Genomic DNA, 22,283 nt, shown 5'->3' on the forward strand with positions numbered 1-22,283 from the left:
TTACTACGGCTCCGATAACTCCTGGAAGAGCTATCAAGGCTTTCTCTCCTAATTTTAATAGAAGATTTGCAATCTTTTGCAGTTGATCCTTAATCCAATCGGTCCACGTTTTTGGCTTTGGAGGCTCCGGTGGCTTTGGACCAGGGTCTGGTCCTGGACCTGGTTTTGGAGGCACAGGCTTAGGTGCTGGAGTGACGGCTGAAATTGCTGATTTGGTGGCTAAGAGTATTCCCTCAACAACGGTAGCAATTGTCATACCAATTGCTGTAATCAATGATACGATGGTAACTCCTTGCTCTATAAACAAAGTTTTAAGTCTTTCCTTTAATGTTTTGTCTATATACAGTACTTTGCGAATTGTTTCTCGAATCGCCACAAGCTGATTTCTAAGTTGAGGTTTTATGGCATCCAAAATTTCTTGTTGAGCATTGTTTTCTTCTTCGAGCCTCTTGATTTCATTTTTAAGCACCTCTTTTCTTTCCTGCTCTGTTTCTGGATTATCTTTTTCTCTTTTTTTTTCTTCTATTAACTCATTGTTTATTGCAATTTTTGCCTTTGCTATTTCAATTTGTCGTGTGATTGTGTTTGTGTATTTATGTTGTCTTTGAAGGTTTCTCACAGTTCTTGGGGTAAATGAGTTGACATCACCTGGTAGTTCATGTTCAGTGGTTTGCAGTTCAGTAAATGAGGTCTCAGCCTCTGGCGACGCTGCCCTTACATCTTGATCAAATGATGTTTTACCCCCGTCCTCTTGGGTGCTTAATATCAATCTATCGATGCTTTTATTTACTTCTTCTAATTCTACTTCTTCTTCGTTATCTATTTTATTAATCTGAGTCTGTGCTTCACTGACCACATTCAAAGCCGCAGCCTCAACTTCAGGTGATATTTCGGGTATTAATCCTAAGGCTTTGAAAAAACTTACTCCTGTCCCAGGTGTTTTTTGCAGAGTTGACTGCTTGTAGAAATTTCGAGAATTAGATTTGTGAGTCAATAACACCCATTTTTCACCCCATCTAACCCATAAACGTCCATCTTTGTCTCCCTCAAATTCATATATACTGATATCTTTTTTTACATTATTAAATTGTTTGAACGCATTAATACGAGCATCCACCTCTTCTTTGGATGCTCGAGTTTCTTCAGTTAGACCAAGCGGAACTGTGTCTCTCGCCCAATTTGGTCTTTGCCCCTGATTAGGCACTTCAATTTCACTTTGATTTAGTGAAGTATCATTAAAACTGTCATCTTCTGGTAAAAGCGGAGTTTCTTCTTCATCCTCGTATGCATCGTTCACAAATTCAATTTTTTCACCTTCGGCCATTTATTCTACGTAATAATAAAAAGAAAGATGGCGACTGAATACGGATACAAATTGGACCCATACCGACAACTTCGCAAAGCGCGAGGAGTTAAAGGTAATAGACGTAGTATTCGGAATACGCACGTTCTGAGTACCATCGACCAAACCGGAATTCTCACGGTGAGATTTCCTGGTCTTGGAAAAGATGACGTAATATACCCTGGAACGAGTCTTCTTTGGTTCAAGATTGCTCTAAATTCCGCCTCTGGTGGAAATCAAGATCTTAACAGGACTATCGTAAATAATCTCGGAAGAGCGATAGTGTCAAAAATTGAGGTTAAATTGGAAGGACAGAGCATCTTCACTCTGAACGATGCTGATATATTCCTATGCTACCAAGATCTCTGGAAGACGAGCGAGGAAAGAGAGAACGCCGCTGATCAGGGCATCCAGTCTGCGGCAGGTCGAAAAATAAGAATCGACGCTGGTGACAAAGGTACAGATGCCAAGGATGTCGCCGAAGGAAAGTCCTTCGGCGACAACATGTTTTGCATCCCTCTGGACTTTGAGATGCTGAATTCTCATAATCCATATTTTCAGTACGAGATGAAGGACAGGCTGAGTTACGAGCTGACGTTCAACAATTACGGAAAAGTCGTGGTGTCCACGGATACAGCAGCCAGCTATTCCATCTCAGATATTACCCTTGAGTTTGATGTAGTCAATAATCCTGAGCTAGCGATGGATATCAGGAACAAGGTGAATGGAAAAAGCGTTGTCATGTACGACAGAGTCATCAGACACAGCAAAGAGTCGCTTAACAAGTCAGACACCGTCTGGAATATCGCTCTAGCACCGCGAGCAAAGTCCATGAAAGGTATTCTGATTCTCTTCGTAGACCCAGCTGCGGATGGAGGAGGAGCCAATTACGCTCGAGATACCGAAAAGTTCTACAACCCAAAGATCAAAAAAGTTTCAACAACGCTCGACGGTGTTCCAAATCAGCTGTACTCCTCTGGGATGCTGTCTCACCATCACTTCAAAGAAATTCAAAAGCACTTCGCGGATGGAAAATTCAGAACCGTTCCACACGTAATCAAGGAAGCGGGATTGGCTGATGTGAGGAGGCGAGATTATCTCACGACCAAGTATGGTCTCTGGTTGGACATGAGAACCACGGATGATGACACGTTGTATGGATCTGGTAGGAAAATTGAAGGAGCTAGTCAGAGTATTCAGATCGAGATCGAAAAAGAAGCTGAGACGGCAGGAGCGTTGAACGCTTACGTGTACTACATACAGGATGCACGGGTGAATATCGAAGCCGGAAAATTGCAGAGCGTGAACTACTAGAATAAAAGATGTTTCCAAAACACGCGCACTCGGCTATAATCTGCGGAGCCACCGGCTGTGGCAAGACTGAATTTGTTCTGGATTTACTCGAGAGGGAATACAAGAATTTCTTTGAATACATCATAATCGTTTGCCCTACCTGGACGCGCAACAAAGCGTACTTAAACAGATCCTGGTTTTTAAGGACGTTGATGTCATTCCAATGGATCCTAACTGGTGTCCAAAGTCCGACGATTGGTTGAACGATTGTTTGAAATTTGGCTACAAAACTTATGGAATACAAGACGGACACACACTTTTCATTATCGACGACTGCAGCTCTGACAGATCATTAACCAAAAAGAAACAGATGCTTTCTCAGCTAGCATTCTCAGGAAGACACGATAATTGTTCCGTTTGGGTGCTTACACAAAATATAACTCCATCGTTACCGATCTCAGAGAGCAGACAAAATGGACAGCCCTGTTTTACACAAAAGATCAAGATAGTTTCGGCGAGACCCTAAGGGAGAACGATATAATCCCAACTCTAGAAGAGAAGAAAGAGATCAAAAAAAAGCTAGCTAAACAAAAACATTCCAAACTAATTCTAATTACCGAGCAACCGACTGAGTACTGGTGGCAAAAATAATCTTAAAATAAAAAAGCAAGATGACTGAAATTGAAGATATAGTTAACGAGGCGATGACCGTGGACGTTCTGCCCACCATAGGCGGAATGTCTACCTTAGACGGTACGGCTACACGGGAGGAACCTGTCAACACGGACTCTGCTAAAACGGAACAGCTGCGGGAGCGGTTGATCGGCGTAGCAGAGGCAGGAAAAAGCAAAGAGTATTTGGGAAAGACCATAACCTCCGCTGAGATCGATAGGCTTGATCAAAAGAGTCTGATGAGACTCTACGCCAGATACGAGGCTCACATGGGTGGGATAGTGACCAGGTCAATGAAAAAGCACTTCGTTACCGCTTACGTAAATTTGGTCGGACTCTTCCTTCCAAAAAATTTGGCGATTACCGATCGCGATGCTCTGGAAGAGTCTCTGAACGAAGGCCCTTTATTGATTTAGCTTTAAACAAATGGACCTGTGGGCTGTATCATAGTTTTGGACGTATGCTAGCTCCGTTGGAGGCTATTCTGTTAACTAGCAACGGTGTTAAAAAGTTGACTTTCCACCAGAAGCGAAGTGCACAGTAGACGACTCCCAAGTATTGATGTGATTGATTAACCCTTTGAAGTTTGCAAAACAGTTTTTTAAGATATAACTTTTTTATATTCTAAAATGCCATTTATTTCTTCGGTTAGCGATTTGATCGATTTTTCTCCAGAAGAAAACCCTAGTTGGAGAAAGGGCGAATTTCCAAGTATCAAAGATGCCATTCGAGAGATTCTAAAGCGCAAAAAGATGAATAATTGCGAGGTTCCAAAAGACTTTCTCTTGACGGAATTTGTTTATCATTGTCTAGACGAAGAATATCATGGATTTCAAAACCTATCGCAAACGCGAGAGTTTCTATCGAACCCTGACTCCGGTGACACCTCCTTACAAGCAAAAGAAACGCTCAACCTACACGAAGCCTGCCAAAATTTAATGAGTTATAGCAATTTTGGGTTTCTAGAAGAAAACTTGATTAGACAGACCAACAAAATTGTGAGGAAAAATCTTCCGTTAAAATTTGGCGAAACAAAGCCCGGAGAGTATAGTCAGGCTCGGAGGTTTACAACGTTTATGGGTCAGAGACACGAGTATCGCATGCCTGAAGATATGGAAATGGCGGTAATCAACATTGTTGATAGATTCAATAGTTTGTTCATTCAAAGCAGGGAAGATCCTGACGAGGAAAAAAGATTGTTGAATACCTTCAAAGCTTGCGCATATTTCGTAGCCGAAATGCTCGAACTGCATCCTTTTTCGGACGGAAACGGAAGAACCGTAAGGCTGATGGCAAGCTACATACTTTCTTCATTTTCACCGTTTCCAACTCCGCTTTACAACATTTTTAGCGAATCCAGCAAGGATGATTTTACAAGGGCCGTGATTTTAGGAAGAAGCGAATCGCCAGCTCTGTTGACTACCATGATGATCGAATGCAATCTTTTCTTCTGGAGACAACTCGTAAAGCAACAAAAACCCGTCTAGTATGGAAAGGGTTAAGATCCTGGAAAAAAAAATTCAAGAGGAAGTATTTATTCCTCTTGAATTTTTTTTGGTTGGATTCCCATGGTATCTGAATAAATTGCTCAGGTGTTACTCAGGTACTTGAGTAATGTTACTCAGGTGTTACTCAGGTACTTGAGTAATGTTACTCAGGTGTTACTCAGGTACTTAAGTAATATTACTCAGTTTTTTTTTTTTCTCGCCGGCTCGGGTTTTGGAATACTATGCGATTTTTTATGCAGATCCGGTCTCTTGCAGTCGCACTGTCTTTCCCAGGTTATCTCTTTTTTGTAGACCGAGTTCTTGCAACCGAACGAGAGGAAGTGAACCAGCGTCACCGGGGGCTCGTCCTCTTTGTAGGGCATTTTTTTCCTGGGAAATTTGCCCTGAGCGATCTCTTCCACCAGAAGTCACGTCTTTAGGAGCTCGACCTCTCTTTTCTCGGCGATCCTCTCTCTGCTTCTTTTTACCCTCTGCGATATGGTGAGATTTTCCCCTCTTGAATCGCAGTACAGCGGATCGAACGCGTCGCATTCGTCGCTGAAATCTGATTCTTCGGAGAACGAATCCGTCATCTTACTGAGTTTCCGTGTCCGCTATTAAAACACCAATCTCGGTTCCGATGATCAATGCCTGATTTTTGTTTATAATTATTTATCAAAACTTTAAAATGAAGTTTCAAAGAAAATTTCAGCTTTTACTCAGGTGTTACTCAGGTACTTGAGTAATGTTACTCAGGTGTTACTCAGGTACTTGAGTAATATTACTCAGGTACTTGAGTAATGTTACTCAGGTGTTACTCAGGTACTTGAGTAATGTTACTCAGGTGTTACTCAGGTACTTGAGTAATGTTACTCAGGTGTTACTCAGGTACTTGAGTAATGTTACTCAGGTGTTACTCAGGTGTTACTCAGGTACTTGAGTAATGTTACTCAGGTGTTACTCAGGTACTTGAGTAATTTGCTCAGTTTTTTTCTAATAATAAAAGATGAGTGATCAAGAAACCAAATCAGTAGACATTCCGCCTAAGGTAGACGTTCCACCCAAGGTGGACGTTCCAGCAGCGGACACGACGCCTTCGACAAAGGTGACGGCAGGAGTGAATCAAGCAAAAGTCAAAAACCCGAACCGGGTTGCCGCTGGAAAAGCATTAGCCGCAAGAAACAAAGAAAGGGTAGCAAAAATAAAAGCCTCTGAAAAATGCAAGCAACACCATCCAAAGATACACCTGAGACCATGCCTTCAGACGTGTCAAACTGGTTGTCAGGTCCAGTTCTGTTGGAGGAGCGGTCGTCGTCGTTGGAGGGATAGTGGTATATGGGTATTCTACCTTAAACGGTACGACTGAAAGCCCACCCACCGTGACCACAGCGGTCGATCATCAACCAAAAGTCGATCCTTTCGATGATTTTAGTTACAATAAAGAAGATGGCAGAAACCAATCCAAACGTAAAAATGATCGTAAACGGCGCGTATCACGCAACAACGATAAGCCTCGGTATATGGGCTAACTCGTTCGTTATGAAAAAGTTCCTAAAAATGAAGCCGGCTAATCTCTTGCAGCTTGATGTGGAGGATATCGTAAAGTTGACTTTGAGCGTCTATTCGGCTACGATGCTCAGAGATTGGCTCGTGAATCAAGGAATTCTTCCGGATCAAATTATGGCTTAGTCCAAGGGAAACATTCTGTCAAGGTAGGTATATTAAAAACCCTCTTAACACTATCTGTGCTAAGAGGGTTTTTTTTAATTAATAATAAAAGCATGGCACTTTTGAAAATTGAAGATCTAGAGTTGAACAAAGATTACAAAGTTACCAAGATCGATGTTGAAACCGGAATTCACTTCCTCGCCAATGGTGACCGATTAAAGGTAGATCCTCTTATTTGGGCCGATATTTGGGAGGATGAAATTTGTTGTTATAATTGGTTGGCTCTATACATCGTAGCCGTACCGTCAGAAGTAAAAGAAGAGCCCGCTGTTTTATTTTTTCATACGGGAAAAGGAAAATAAAAAGAAAAATATGAAACCGAACACTGTATGAATTGGTACGACTATTATATGGCTAATTAGTGATTTTTCAACCACTTCCTGAAATTATAACCGCGACTGCAAAACATTCATTTTTTAATTTTAAAATAAAGAGAAAATGGCGTCGATCGCATTCATGGTTGGTGGAGCCATGGTTAACGCTTTGGCATTTTCAGGGAGCAATTATCTGTTCAACTCTCTCAGTAGTTCGGAAGAACGCAAAAGACACGATCTCGCTCTCGAAAAACTTCAGCACGACCGAGATTCTTGGAATTTAGCGCGTCTTTCAAGAATAGATTACATCAACGATCAATTAAAAAACAGGGTCACGCGGAGAGAACCTTTTCGGACGTCGATGACGCGATGAGACAGTATTATAATTTAACGGGAATTTTGATGGATTCTTTTCCACCCGAACCACAACTTTATGATGGAGAGTATCTCGACGAAGATCAAACAAAATCGATCCAAAACGGGGAATTAGCTTTGCTCGGCCTGGGATTGCTCGGAACCGGTATGGTCGCTATCAAATACTTTGGATAAAAGTATTTGGGTGGGAGCTGAACCTCTAATCTCTGGAAAATCATCGAGAGTTACGGGATAATTTCTTCGCTTGAGTAGGTAAAAAAGAGTGTAGTGAATATTGAAATTATTTCTCTTGGGTTTATTTTGTAGATAAATTTTCAGTATATTATCAAGATCGCATAACAAATTAGCTCGATCGTGCCAAAAATCGACGGGAGAATTGCCCGTAACTTTGTAGTAAATCTTGTGAACGGCTTTTGGGTCTGATCTAAAGACTTTTAACAAGTCTTTTTACTCAGGGACTCGAACATTTTTTATTTTTTAAATTTTTTAACAAATTCGTCGATCAAAATCTCAGAAGTACTCGTAACATTTCCACTGTATTTTGAGTTACAATTTGGTATGCTTTGCACACTCGCGCGGGTTCTTTAAACAACTGATTAAATTCAGTACCGTATAGACAAATCGGTTTTTGTTCTGTTTTCGAAGGCGAGTTTTCTTTTTACACAATTTGCAAAAACAACGCTTGTATTTACTCATACTCTTCATTTTTGTAACAAACTCGTCGATCAAAATCTCAGAAGTACTCGTAACATTTCCTCGATAGATTTCGATGTATTCTTCAAACTGGTAGGTCTTGGTTTCGCAGTACTTTTTCGATTGTCGAATTTGGTCGATGTTAACTCGGGGTGAGTTCTCGTTAAGAGACGCGTCATTTTCTAAACCACAATCATAACACACATCGTCTACTATGTATTCTGAGTTGCAATTTTTACATTTTGGTATGCTTTGCACTCGCGCGGGTTCTTTAAACAACTGATTAAATTCAGTACCGTATAGACAAATCGGTTTTTTGTTCTGTTTTCGAAGGCGAGTTTTCTTTTTACACAATTTGCAAAAACAACGCTTGTATTTACTCGTACAATTCATTTTTGTATCAATAAAAAATCCCTTTAGACTGAATGTCTAAAGGGATTTTTTTTTTGTTAATTATGGTAGACTGTACGACTAGTCTGAGTCTTCATCATATTCCAACTCTTTCACTACAAGGTCAAAACTGTGGTACATGTTCCCGGTTGTTTTGCTTTCTTTTTTGCCCGTAAGTTTAACAAAAGCTATTGATTTACCGAAGTCCAAGTCCAAGTTCTCTAGCCTTTTTGTTAGGGTAGAACAACTCCAAACTCGAGTGTTATCACTGAGAGTGATAACTCCGGATTTTCCAACCCTGGTTTCCATGATCTCAAAATTGGTAATTTTGTAAATTCCACCTTCTTCTAGTTCAACCCATTTCAAAATTGAGGATCCTTTTTGCTCTTCTAACAAGTGCTCAAATTCCACCTTCAGTATGCTTGATTGTTTTGCCATTTTGTTTGTTTTTTATTAGCCGGGATTTTCTTAAACTGTTTTTATTTTTAAATCGGGCTAAAAATAAAAGATGGCTGAAACTAAAATGTCTAAGGTTTACTACAGTCCAAGAGGGTATTGGAAGGGTGTTTCTGCGATAAACAAGCTGGCGAAAGAGGCTGGAGTGACAAAAGAAAAAGCTAGAAATTTTTTTAAAAAGCAGACTCAGTGGCAAATTTACCTACCACCTCCAAAGTACATTCCCAGAGCAAAATTTAACGTAAGTGTACCTAATGAAGTTCATCAAGCCGATTTGTTGTTCCTCCCGCACGACAGACCGAGTAAAGGAAAAAAGCTTTACAAGTACGCGTTGACTGTGGTGGATGTCGCGAGCAGATACAAGGAAGCTGAGCCTCTGAGCTCGAAGGAATCTGGGGAGGTGGCTAAGGCATTTGAAAAAATTTACTCTCGAGTTTTAAAGTGGCCGAAGCTTCTGCAGGTCGATCCTGGAAAAGAATTCATGGGCAAAGTGAACGAAGTGATGAAAAAGCACAAGGTCGATATCAGAAGAGGGTTGCCTGGTCAACATAGAGCTCAGGCAATTGTTGAAAGATTCAACAGAACTTTGGCTGAAAGACTGTTTGGCCATCAGTACTCGCAGGAAATACTGATGGAAGCTCGTGGTCAAAAAAATGTGAGGTCTACCGAGTGGGTGGGTAGGCTTCCGGATGTGATCAAAGCTTTGAACAGCGAAGAGACTCGGCTGATAGGAATAAAACCGGTTGATGCTATCAAGAAGAAAAAGATTGAAACGATGTCTTCAGCTCCACAGAAGTTGAAAAATGAGATTGAAATTCCAGGTAACGTGAGATTGAGATATCTTTACGCTCCCGGAGAGTTGGAGGGAGGTGAGAGAAGACGCGCAACCGATCCCATTTGGTCTCTGGAAACTTACACGGTTGATAGTATCGTGAGAACACCGGGTGATCCAATTTTGTACTATTTGAGTGAAGGTGCACCAAAGAGAGCGTTTGTTAGACAGGAGCTTATGATAGTACCCGAGGGTACACAGTTGCCACCCGACAGAGTTTTGAAGTAAAATTTCTTATTCAAGTTTTACGGCGTAGTGTCCAATCGCGTACGTGTGTATTCCATCTTCGAGTATGACTCTTTTGTCATCGTTAACATCTAACGCAACTTTGTTAACGGTTTCTGTGTAGATATCGTGATTATAACTCCTGATCACATTCATCTCTCTCGTCTGAGGTTTTTTGTCAGTAAGGCATTGCTTGTAGTCGTCGAAGGTAATCCTTCTTTCGACGACCGCTTTCTTGATGCCTTTGCACCTCTTTTCATCGTTTCCCTCATACATTCTGAAAGAGTACAACTTTGGTCTCAGTCCAACAAATTCCGCTATCTGCTTTCCTCCGGCTTCGTCCTTGAACTTGCCGGGAACTTTTTGTTCTTTCCGGTCGGAATTCCCGACGGATGATCAGCCAGGTAGTTGGAAGTGTCAAAGTAGCGGTCCACGTCTGGAGCGATGTCCTCGTAGAAATCTTCGGTCTCAATTTCATAAAGTAGCGAGTCTGTGTCCGTCATACAGAGCTTCGCTTTGTCTCCGTACTTTTTCTTGATGTAATTGTAGTGAAAGTCGTACATCATCGTCTTTGCGATATCCAGGATGCTCGCTCCGAGATATATCGGTTTGTTGAAGTACAGCGAGGTTTTCTTCATGTGAACGGCTACGAGGTTTTCGTCAAAGATGGTGAATCGGTCGTAGGTAGGTTTGGCGGTTAACTCGCGCGCTTCATCTCGGGTGGTCACGAGATGAATGACCGCTCTGTTTCTGATGTTTTCTATCGTTTTTCCAAAGACGCTGTTGTTCATCAACTTGAAGAAATCCTTCTCAAACTCCGATTCAGCTTTTGTTCGAAGACTGGTATTCTTGTCGATGTACGATTTCATGAAGGCTTCCTCTCGGTATTTTATCCTCGGTGAACCTTGGTCAGTTTGAGTCCAAGCTCCAAGCACTGCTTCAAAGCCACGTGGTGGATAACGTACTTTTCCTTGTCGTTCAGATTCGGAATTAGCTTTTCCACTCTTTTTACGGTCAGTCTTTCTGAAGCTAGAGGAAGGTCGTTGTGAAGGTCGTGCAGCTCTTTAGGATATTCCAGATCCACTTCAAGGGTGCACGGAATTTCGCGCCAATTGTCTAGCTCTTTTGGTGACATCCACTCAAAGTCACCGACCGGAAGCGGTTGACTCATGGCCCATCCGTAAAGGTTGTTGTTGTCAACGTACTCGATGTACTTGGAGGGCTCGCTCGGATCGTAATCGGCACCCATGTACTTGTTGTTGGCTTTGGCATATCTGGTAGGTATCAAGCAAATCCCACCCCTCTTTTCGCTTTCGAAAAACAGAGTCATGTCGTAATCAGTGAGAAGTTCCAGACGTACACCCGTCGGTTTTAGCATGGCGTCGTAGGATAATCCGGGAGCCGTGTAGTACCAGCAAGGATCCAGTTCGTAGTTTTCCAGACTGGTTTTTCTGAAATTTTCGAACACGTCGGCTAAAAAGGAGAACGTCCGTCTTGAGATACAGATCGTGATACTCCCTCATGGTTTTCATTCCGAAGGTATTCCAAACATTCCGAGCGTGCCGGTAATCTTCGTCGGAGATTTCCGCATCGTTGAGCTTGGAGTAAAACGCTTCTTTGGGAGGAAGACGGGTCTCTCGAAGTTTCTCTAGAGAGTTGACGTAATCGTAAGGGTACACTCCTTTTCTCAGAAGAAGTTGCAATTTTTCATTGTCTTTGAAAAATTTTGTGATTTCGGGAAAATCCGAAAGATTCTTCACGAGCGTACCCAAGCCTGCGGACAGAAACTTAAAGCTATCGAGAAACCTGATCTCGTATTTGACATCGACTGGTTTGATGCACTTTTGGTGAGCCGGTCCTAAAGATTCTTTCTTTGGATACGACACATCGGCTACGGTTGGATTCTTCTTGTCTTTCGGTTTTAGAGGACCTTCGCAAATATGACAGACTTCGTTCGGTCGCGGGTTGATTCGATCCCTATAAGGAACGAAGGAATCTACCACCATTTTTTGCTGAAGGAGATGAACTTTTCCTCGTTGTTCGGAATGCAGTCAATTTTTCCCTTGGTCTTACCGAGATTTTTGATGAAGAGGTGAGAGTCGTATCCCGCGAGATTGTGAAAAAATACCGGAATGAAACTCGGCATTCTGTAAGCGAGATTGCACTGATTGTGAGCAGCTCCTCTGAATTTTCCAGTAAAGTGGCAGTGATCTCTAACGGTTCTGTTGTTCTTGTTTTTCGGGGTTAGAGGTTTCTTACAAATGTGACATCGCGTAGACTTCTTGTACATCTTTCGCTCTTCGGGACTGATGATCATATTTTCCGCGAGTATGTAAGGATTGTTTTCCGTTTCCAAAACCTGTCGTGGATCTTTCTAACGTCCTTCTCGAGTTTGTTCACGAAGATTTGGGATACGTCCTCAGTTTCGCTTTGCTTGGTGTACCTTACAGGATCTTGAGAGTACACGGAATCATCAAAACACTTGATGTAGTAGCTAAAGCCCGAAGGTTCGTGCTTTTGGTATTTCGTCGTCTTCTGAGAAACTTCAGGTTGACAGGTTTGTATCGGACTTGTAAAGGATTCAAAGTCAGCGTAGACGACAAATGGAACTCTCTGCGACTTGAAGAAGTGCTTAAAGAACTGAGTTGGATGATCGCCGTCTTTCGTTGCTTTTGGCATCGTAACTCTCGAGGGTTCATTACGATGACATAGACTTTCATGTCCCCTTAGTCGTTCTAAGCAAGCGTAACCTGCGTAGCAGTTTCTGCAGTGATCGTAATGTACTTTCTTCTTGGTTTTTATCCCCCTCAAAAGTCCTCCCATGTTCTTAACCAGGGTATAGTGACTGGTTTCTTCGCCTTTTAAGTTTTTTCCCTTAATCAAAAGCAGATCGACGTGATGAGGTCGATCGATGTTCTTACTAATTACTAAAGGAGCAATGGCGTGATTGTACTTCGTGTCTTTGTCCGTACCCTTTGGTTTGAACAATCCTACATTTACGGAGATTGTAGGATTGTTCTTTTCAAACTTGGCAAAGTCCGAAGTGGGAGTAGGAAAGGAGATACCATCCAAGTTGAGCTCTTTGTATTGTATCCTAAGGTCTCCGGTTATTCTTTCGGGATGAATATCAGTTAGATTGAGAGCTCGAAGGATACTCCACACGGCGCATCGATTGTCATCATTTTTCATATTGATGATCACTTTCTTGTGGGCTAGAAATGGATGAAGCGTCATGTACGTACCTCCATGCAACGGTTGGTAATGACCCATGTGAATTTCGAAGCTTTCAATCTTCACAAACGCCCAATCACTTCCATTGTTTACAAATTTATCCAAATTCTGTAAAATTTGACCCGTCGTGGTTTGGTAAAATTCATCAAGATCCGTACCTTGTAGAAGCACCATCGTGGTAGAACGAAATCCTCTGGATAAGGTATCAGTTTCATTGGTTGCCGCGTCTACTTGTTCAAGCGTGCACTTGAGAACCATATGAATTCTTCTCTGCCTGTTGTTGTTTAAAAGACTGATTATGCTCAGCCTGACGGTCGCAAAGAAGGTGTTGGGGTCGTAACCATCACGTCCTTCGATCGTGTACATTTCATAAAAATTCTTAAGAGTCGAAGCGGTCTTTTTGTTCTTGAACGGATGACGAGGATTTGCGGGTGGTACCACAACGTCAAAATCGTTAGAGAAAATGATGTAATTTTCCTTGAGTTTTTCATTGAGAGCATCTTTGTTCAGTCTCGAGTATCCTCGAAGACCCGCGTTTTTTGCAAGCGCGTGTAATTCTCTTACGGTGTAATCTCCTCTCTGTCGTCTTTCTTCATTTTTTCCTCATCCTTCGCCTTGTAATCTTCAGGAGGTTTGCTGATTAATTCTCGCAAATCTTCCTTTTTCAGTCTGGAATATCCTCGATATCCATTATTTCTAGCGTAGTTGCGAAATTGCTTCGCGGTTAGAAGCAATTGAGCGACCGGCATTCTAGCTTTATTCTTTATTTATAATCTTTTTAAACCAAAATATTTATTTTTCTAAATTGATTTTTTCCGCTTTCTTTTTAGCATAATATTTTTAGAAGCCTTTATATATGATTCTTTGTGTCTCAAATATAGCTCTTTCGAATATTTAACCGGATTACACAGTCCAAGTTCAGTACACAAAATTCCATCATATCGATTAATTATCGTAGAATAACCAAAAAATTTGTCTGGATTTTTCTTATGACTAAGCTGAATCCACTGATCCTTGTAAAATACAAACAAATGCTTGTTTTCAACTTTTGACTCGAGAGTAATTTCTTTTTCGATATTGCGATAATTTTTAAACGATTCCATTTTTTTTATTATAAGATTTTTTTTATTATATCAAAATTTCTTAAATTATTTTTTTAAATTAGGAAAAAATCTAAAAATAGTGTGTGCCCTCTCCCAGCTGGTATTAACTAGTAAAAAATAACAGCGCCATCTCTGTTTAGCATTTCCACATTCCGATCCGACACAAACATTCCAAACAGTATCAAAAAAAAAAAAAAAAAATTTCAAAAAATTATGTCGGATCGGAATGTGTATGCCGGATCGGAATGTGTGATACCTTTAGGTATGTCGCCCAATTTGTATCAAAAATCTGGCAACTGGATAAAATCAACAACAAAAAATTCCCTGCAAAACTATCCTAATGTACGTAAATAGGGTTGATCAGGCAACATGCTAACAAAGGAATGTGCGTTATTAAGTTTTAACTCCACAAATGCCTCGGGCTAGGTTTCCGCCTGGTTAGACATATCAAATTAATTCTTCCCGCTTAGCATGAAACCACTTTGTCTCACTTCCTGCAACTCAACAGTGTACATAAGTGTGTTGGCAAGGATTTGCGAGTTGCCTCCAGGCTAGGTTTCCGGTTAGACAAATTGATTGTTCCCCATACTTGAGTCAGGTCAAGGTCATAATAGTTGAAGACAGGATATAAGATACAGGGGGATTTTTTTCTGTGTAGAATATCATTTTTTTATTTAAGATGCAGGAAAAAATTCCCTGCATTTTTTTTTTGGATAAGTTGAAATGCAGGGGAATTTTTTGTGTAATTTGGATTGGGGTGAATTAAAAATGCAAGGATGTTTTTCTGTGTAATCCTGTGTAAATTGTTTTTCTGTGTAATCCTGTGTAAATTGTTTTTCTGTGTAATCCTGTGTAAATTGTTTTTCTGTGTAATCCTGTGTAAATTGTTTTTCTGTGTAATCCTGTGTAAATTATTGTTCTGTGTAATCCTGTGTAAATTGTTTTCTGTGTAATCCTGTGTTGTTATTTTTCTCTGTGTAATCCTGTGTTAAATTGTTTTCTGTGTAATCCTGTGTTGTTATTTTTTCTGTCTAATCCTGTGTAAATTGTTTTTCTGTGTAATCCTGTGTTGTTATTTTTTCTGTGTAATCCTGTGTAAATTGTTTTTCTGTGTAATCCTGTGTAAATTGTTTTTCTGTGTAATCCTGTGTAAATTGTTTTTTCTGTGTAATCCTGTGTAAATTGTTTTTCTGTGTAATCCTGTGTAAATTATTTTTCTGTGTAATCCTGTGTAAATTGTTTTTTCTGTGTAATCCTGTGTAAATTGTTTTTCTGTGTAATCCTGTGTAAATTGTTTTTCTGTGTAATTCTGTGTAAATTGTTTTTCTGTGTAATCCTGTGTTGTTATTTTTAAACACTTTACAGGGAAGAATACAGGGAAGCTTAGGGTAAAATAATGCAGGGGGATTACAGGGTATTAAAAGTTTTGTGTGTATTTTTTGTGTTAAGAGGTTTTTTTGATTTTTACAGGGGAAATACAAGGGTGTCTTAGAATCCCCTTTTTTACCCTACTACATGAGTTTGTCCGCAAGACGACTCCAAAAGAGAGCCCGTGGTGTCTCCCTGGTTGAAGGTATACGTATACGGGGATGTGCCACGGTTTTGGGGTACCTTTTCAGTGATTTTGGTATATCGATGGGTAGGTTTTTAGTGGAGACCAATGCACCCAATTGGGCGCATTCGGGCAAAAGTGCCCCTAAGGGAGTCTAATTAAGGCAATTGTGGGTGCGTTTTTGAAAGGTTGGTATACTGATGGGTAGCAAAAACATAAAAAATTAGTATAGAGAAAGTCAGTATCTGAAAGTTTGCGTGGCATATCCTCGTACAGAAATTTTCGAAGCAACCCCCGGGAAAGAGAATTCCGTATCGGACTCTTGAAGGAGTCAAGAGGGTAGACTCTTTTATTCTGAGACAAGACTACCAACAATGTCTAACCAGACGTTGCACACAGCGATGAATGGACTCAGGCTATGCTTCCGATCTCTGTTGGTATTCTTGTCTCAGGTGTGATCATTGTGACATAATCCACCGTAATCCTCCGTTTTTAGTTTACATCATCAGGACGCTGTGAAGATGCCTTGCATGGGCAACCTGTTGGTAAAATTAACAGAAAAGAAAGGTTACTATATAGACGAATCCAAATCACCGCATTCCTACACCTGACTAGCAGCCTTTAGTTGGGTAGCCGTCGGCTACAATGCACCCAAAATGTGAAATTATTCGGCCTTGGCGGAAATTTTAAACTGCATTCCATCACCCATTTTACACCTTCCGCGAAAACACAGGTAGACAAAAGAATGTTTACAGCAAAAAAAGTTTACAACACAATAGGCCCTATAGTTCCCTTCGGCAAAACATTCAGCTTCTACATGGTCTATTCGCTGTTGAAGTGACATAATAATCGGATTAACTACACCATATCAAACGCTACAAATGGATGTATTTGCGAACAAAAGGACTATGTATGAATAGATGCGACGGGATTACCTGCGGAATTATCTCTATTGTATATATTATTCTATTAACCCTCCTCGTCCTTGCATCTTCTCTAGGTGTTAGGCGGCTTTTATCTGCACAATGGGCGCTCAAAACACTAGGTTGGTGCTAGCGGCTACCCAAAGATGGCCGACCAAATCCTGACCATGACTTGGCTCGTTGGATTCGTCTATACTTTAACAATAACATACCCTTTAGTTATGAACACCACTTTACATTATGATCACTTTTATTCGAAAAAGGTGAATTTGATTTACCTTCGTCGTGAACTTTCCAGAATTCTCTTCGAACCTCGTCAAGTAATGCATCATTACATTGCAAGATGTCTAAAAGGGCTCCAGGCCATCTGCCATCTTTTGACTTTTGTAGTCGACCCATGATCCATCTCACTGCCCTTATCTCTCCATCAGATGATTTCTTGGCAGTGAATTCACTTTTGTGCATCTTGAGGAAGTCTGGCATATGGATGGACAAGACTCGGATGATTGCTTCAGATGCAATCTCACGAAGCACTATCATCTTCAGATCAACAACCCTTTCCCAGATGTACATATGCTGAAGATCCACTGTTGATCAAGACAGACAAAGCCAATGAAATTTTACGAATCATTTGCGCTTGATTTTGATTTGAAAGTACTGGTAAGATTCGAACCATGACACTTGTAACATGTTTAAGGCTTTGGCACACCCTTCTTCTTCCCATCAGAGAATTGCAATTTGCAAAACAAAATTGTTAAAAGCACATCTTTTTCTATATGAGGGTTAATTTTCTTTTATTTATGTAATGTACGTATTTTTCAGCCCCTAGGCTATAGTCTGTATTGCACTTTGATTCTTCTGAAAAAGCGCGTTAAAATTAAAATGTATATGTATAGACAATATTCAAGTACTTCAGATTTCCGGCCTCTGAGCTAACAAACATGTTTGAATATAGCGTTTACCTCACAAAGATGTAGGTAGCTTAGACAAATAAAGCATTAACGAAAATAGTCAGGCTGCAAACTATTGTTTTACCGGGTTAGATGATGGTTTTGCCAGTTATAGTGTTTTTTTTCGCTGATTATTATTCCATATGTGGTACAAAATTAGATTAGGGTGGGTGTAGAATTGTCACACCTGGGCAATTCAAGATTTCAAAGGTCAAAGTTTACACGGGGGTCAAACTTAAAAACTGCGCGATTTTTTAACACCCATACCAAAATGTTCCTCTGATCATAATGATTCTTTTCGGAGTGATAAGCCAAAAGGTTAAAGGTTGAATTTGAAGAATCACTCAATATAATAAAGAATAGTTATAACCAACTGGGCCGACTCGTTACCTAGGTAAACATTCAAGGAGGCACCAGCAGTCGATCAGCATCAATATGACTCAATTAGCAATGACATATTTTGCCGTGTTACATAACAAGTCATTCTATGTGGTTCAAACTATTCTTGATCAGAGTTGTTGCAGGAAGAACCACTTGAGACCATTTTCATCACAATTGGAGCATTTTTCTATTTTAAACCCTGTGGATTTCTTTATTTAACCTTCGATCCATTTGTTCCTAAACTCCACAACGATAAGTCGTAGATATGTGAGATTATATATTTTCTGAATCCTTATGACAAGAGGAGTAATTTGACATTGGTTTGGACAAAATTGAAGTTTTTAAGTTTGACCCCTGTATAAACTTTGACCTTGGAAATCTCGAACTGCCCAGGGGTAAATATTTTACACCTCTCGTAATCTGATTTTGTACCACCCATAGAACAATAATCAACAAAGAAAAACACTTTAACTGGCAAAACCAACCTACCTTGGTCTGCCACCGAAAGAAATGAAAATAAAGATAAAGTACAACTAAATGAAAGTCTTGTCCAAGGTGTAAAATATATTTCTATTGAACATTACATGATGAAGCGAATGCTTCGCTCACATAATTCATATTCTAGGTCTATCGTTTCAGGAAGAGTATTTTGCCATTATTTAAATACTGGGCAATTTTAGTAAAGAAATGGAATGCTGAAGCTTTGACCTACCTGCAATTTCATCTGCCGATTTCTGAGGCTTTTGAGGAACTTTCGGTTGTTGGACTGAGAGAAAGAATACATATAGTATAAAATACTTTAGAAAATAGAATAAACTTCATCAGGTACAATTGATGTGTCGGAAGTAAGTTAGCGTATGAAGCAGAAAAGCAACGAGAAAACAATCCGTGTATTACTAACCGTCTTAAAAAATTATGGCAAAACGTGTAGTCGCTTTTAGTTCACTTACTGTATAACATTACTATGTATCATTAATATAAGTACCTATTTCCTCAGTCCTTGGTTGGTCTTCTTGTAGTTTCAAATGATCTTGGTATTCCTCATACAAGTACTGCACATAGTCAAACTGCTTCTGTGCCTGAAGAGCTTGCATGAGATGCTGCGGCCAAGAGGTTCTCAATTGAGCGAGTCTATCAAGAAAGTATTCAGCTCCAGCATGTTGGCCATGGTTGATGAACTGTTGACGTATTTCATCCTTATCGAGTCGTGAGATATCCACAAAGTGATCAAGGATGTCTTCAGTGATGATATTGATCAGTCTTTCTTTCACTTTCGGAACGTCCAAAATCGCCTTGAAACTGTCGAGCATCTGGAATTTTTCTATAGATTTACATCAAAAACATACAAAAATACTTAAGAAACATTTTACAATATACATTTGTTTTAAAAATATATTACTATTAAACCATTTACAATTTATATTATGTAACAATATACTATACTAACGCTTTACAGGCATGTTGTAAGGCATAAGTTCTTCTGTCTTGAACTTCACTACTTCGTGTTTCCTTTGTACAATTTCACGATCTGGTTTTCTGTAGACAGTACGCGATGGGACGAGTGACCTTGACGAAATTAGATCTAAAGGAAAAAGAAATATCAATACATACTTTAACATATAATGATGTATCTTCAAGTTTGACGTCATTAACATCTGTGACGTCATCGGAAGTGTCCTAGTACTACATCACTAGCAACAACAATCTTCAGAGCAATAACATCCGCTGAAGACGCCGGTTGACCCGGTGAAAGCGCTCCGGCGCGTGTACCAAATTTGAGTAGCGTAGAAGTATAAATATGCTTTCTATATACTTTAACATATTTAACCATGGGTGTCAACCCCAAAATGGCCCATTGATTGTTCTTTTCAGCCACTATTTGACAATTCTGGCCGAATGCCCCCCCCCCCGGATTGGCGCTAATGATTCGAATATAATTTTTCCTACATTCAATCCATTTGAAGTAAAAAATTAAAATGTCTATGTACTAATCTATTATTATCTAAAATTACTAATCATTACTTTGATACCTACCGGTCGCACTCTGTTGTTCCGATGCGGACACAGCCGAAATGGACGCAAACCATTTCTCTTGCAAGAGCTTGTCCCGTGCATCAGTAATCATCGGTACCAATGAGGGCGCTTCTTGTTGGAGTCCAGCTAGAAACCCCTTGTGCCAGTCTGGTTTCTTTAACTGCGTGAGTTTAAACAAGAGCAGATCTACAGCTTTTCGGCGCCCTTCAAGTTTCTCTTTAGTTTCGATTTCATCTTCATCATCTTCAGATAACATAGACCCTTCACCCACCAAGTATAAAAGTAGTTGACTAGCTTTTATGCCGGCGGTGCGCCTTAGATCTTGGTGGGTGCGTTTCAAAACTGCACGCCAAAGCAGGGTCAAATCAGGAACACCTGAAGAATGAATGTTAAAAACTATATATTGCACAAATAATTATTTCTTTAGTAGTGTAATTAAATCATATTGGAAATATATCGATATATGTATAGCCGTCATTTGTATATAGAAAAAATAACTGTCGTTTTATCTTTTCTGTTTCGGGAGCTCTATTGTTCAGAAACGAAAACGCAAGGGCTTAAGTGGGATGGTGTGTAAGTTGACTTCATTGTTACATTTGGGGCATCATGCTTCTCATTTCAAGAGGTAATAATAGGAGCTGTCAATCACACTTATGTCTGTCAAAGGTTGGATAAGTCAATTTTATGCAACACTGGCGCCTCAAGTAGGCAATCTTACTCATGTCCCTCATTACACTAGGCAGGATAGGCCTACATCAGGTCCGAACGCAAATTTGGTGTCATTATGGTCTATATTAGTGTGACATTTAAAAAAAAGGACCCCTGTCTCTTCTCCTCTCGCTTTCTTCTCTTTATAGTCTGTCTGTCTCCCCCCCTCCCCAACTCTCACCTGTGCCATCTTTTGAATTATGTGGATGTTGTATTTCCTTTACCTTCTCCCCCTCTCACTGTTTTAGCAGTAGGCCTATGATCAACGTGGAAAAATTAAAATAACGGAACAAAACTCCTCCCTGCTCTGCTCGCCCTCCCCCTCCCTCCCCTCCCTCCCCTCCCTCCCCTCTCCCTCCCCTCTCCTCTCCTCTCCTCTCCTCTCCTCTCCTCTCCTCTCCTCTCCTCTCCTCTCCTCATCCACACTCTCTACACAATATACATTTAAAATAGATTTGAGTCTGGCAATTTTGCCTGAAGCAATTATCAGATTACCAATTCCAATGAAAGGAATCCTAATTAGTTTCACTTCAACGCACTTCTCTGGTGTTGCATATTACCAAGTGTTAAGGTGTATTTGAGACGAAAATAATTCCCCGTTTAATCTCTACATAATCATAATATGACCGATTTTTGCGCGATTGCACGAACAAGTATACGTAATTCTTGGCAACACTGATTACTATTGATTAATGTATATTAATGTATATTTCTACGCTGGGCTATTTTCACGAGCTACTCCCGCCTAGGCTGGAGTACCTATACACCCAACGCAAGTCAATTGAAGCCGTACAATTTATCGCGAATTTACGACCGTAAAATTTAGACACTTCTTTTGTCTAGATTAGCATCAACCCTCTCATGTCAAGTTTTTCATGTCAGAAATTAGCATAACTCCCGAAACCGAAACAGAAGTTATCTTCGCTCAACTTTTCTTTAGTCAACAAAAGACTAGAATAAAAGGATTGTTCACACGTACCATGCTAACACTTCAAAATAACAATGAGATCCGAAACCGAAACCGGAAACCGAAACAGAAACATAAAAGATAAAACGAAGGTAAGTATACGTGGAATTTTCTTACCAAATTGATATGATGGGTCATCTTGATGAGTCTGAAAGGAGAAAAAAGAAAACACAAGATTTATGATTAAAGTGATGATTAAAAAGAAAAGTGATGATTAAAAAGAAAAGTGATGATTAAAAAGAAAAGTGTTGATTAAAAAGAAAAGTGATGATTAAAAAGAAAAGTGATGATTAAAAAGAAAAGTGATGATTAAAAAAGAAAAACATAACATTTTATGATTAAAGTGATTTTCTACACCCTGAATGTTACCAAAATGCATAATTTCATTATCAGAGTCACTGGTCACTCATACCTTACCTTGCATTTGGGATAAATTGAGCTAAGTTATAACTTCTGGATTTGTTTTTTCATTAATTAATTTGACAATTCAATCAGAACCATAGCCCAAAAATCAGGAAATGCTTACTTGATGTCCTTCATCCATCAGCATCGACTCAATGCCTTTTGCCAAGTCATCGTTGCCAATGATGCCTGGATGTTTCAGTACAGTCATCACCTCTTGAATTG

General features: G+C 40.0%; 1 protein-coding gene across 1 annotated transcript in view; it reads right to left on the reverse strand.

The window, feature by feature from the left end:
• Positions 1–15,405: 15,405 nt before the first annotated feature.
• The window catches only part of LOC140159602 (uncharacterized), a 108,712-nt gene continuing 101,834 nt past the window's right edge, over positions 15,406–22,283 (reverse strand). The window contains exons 12-19 of the mRNA XM_072183095.1: positions 22,183–22,283; positions 21,774–21,804; positions 19,982–20,356; positions 19,395–19,529; positions 18,933–19,268; positions 18,660–18,713; positions 16,895–17,203; positions 15,406–16,232 (exon numbers count right to left, since the gene is read on the reverse strand). The exon at positions 22,183–22,283 is cut by the window's right edge and continues 40 nt beyond it. Of these exons, the coding sequence (XP_072039196.1) occupies positions 16,186–16,232; positions 16,895–17,203; positions 18,660–18,713; positions 18,933–19,268; positions 19,395–19,529; positions 19,982–20,356; positions 21,774–21,804; positions 22,183–22,283 (1,388 nt within the window). The 3' untranslated portion in view covers positions 15,406–16,185. The remainder of the gene's footprint in view (positions 16,233–16,894; positions 17,204–18,659; positions 18,714–18,932; positions 19,269–19,394; positions 19,530–19,981; positions 20,357–21,773; positions 21,805–22,182) is intronic.

The sequence above is a fragment of the Amphiura filiformis genome, chromosome 8, assembly GCF_039555335.1.
Source record: "Amphiura filiformis chromosome 8, Afil_fr2py, whole genome shotgun sequence".
NCBI classification, from domain to species: Eukaryota; Metazoa; Echinodermata; class Ophiuroidea; order Amphilepidida; family Amphiuridae; genus Amphiura; species Amphiura filiformis.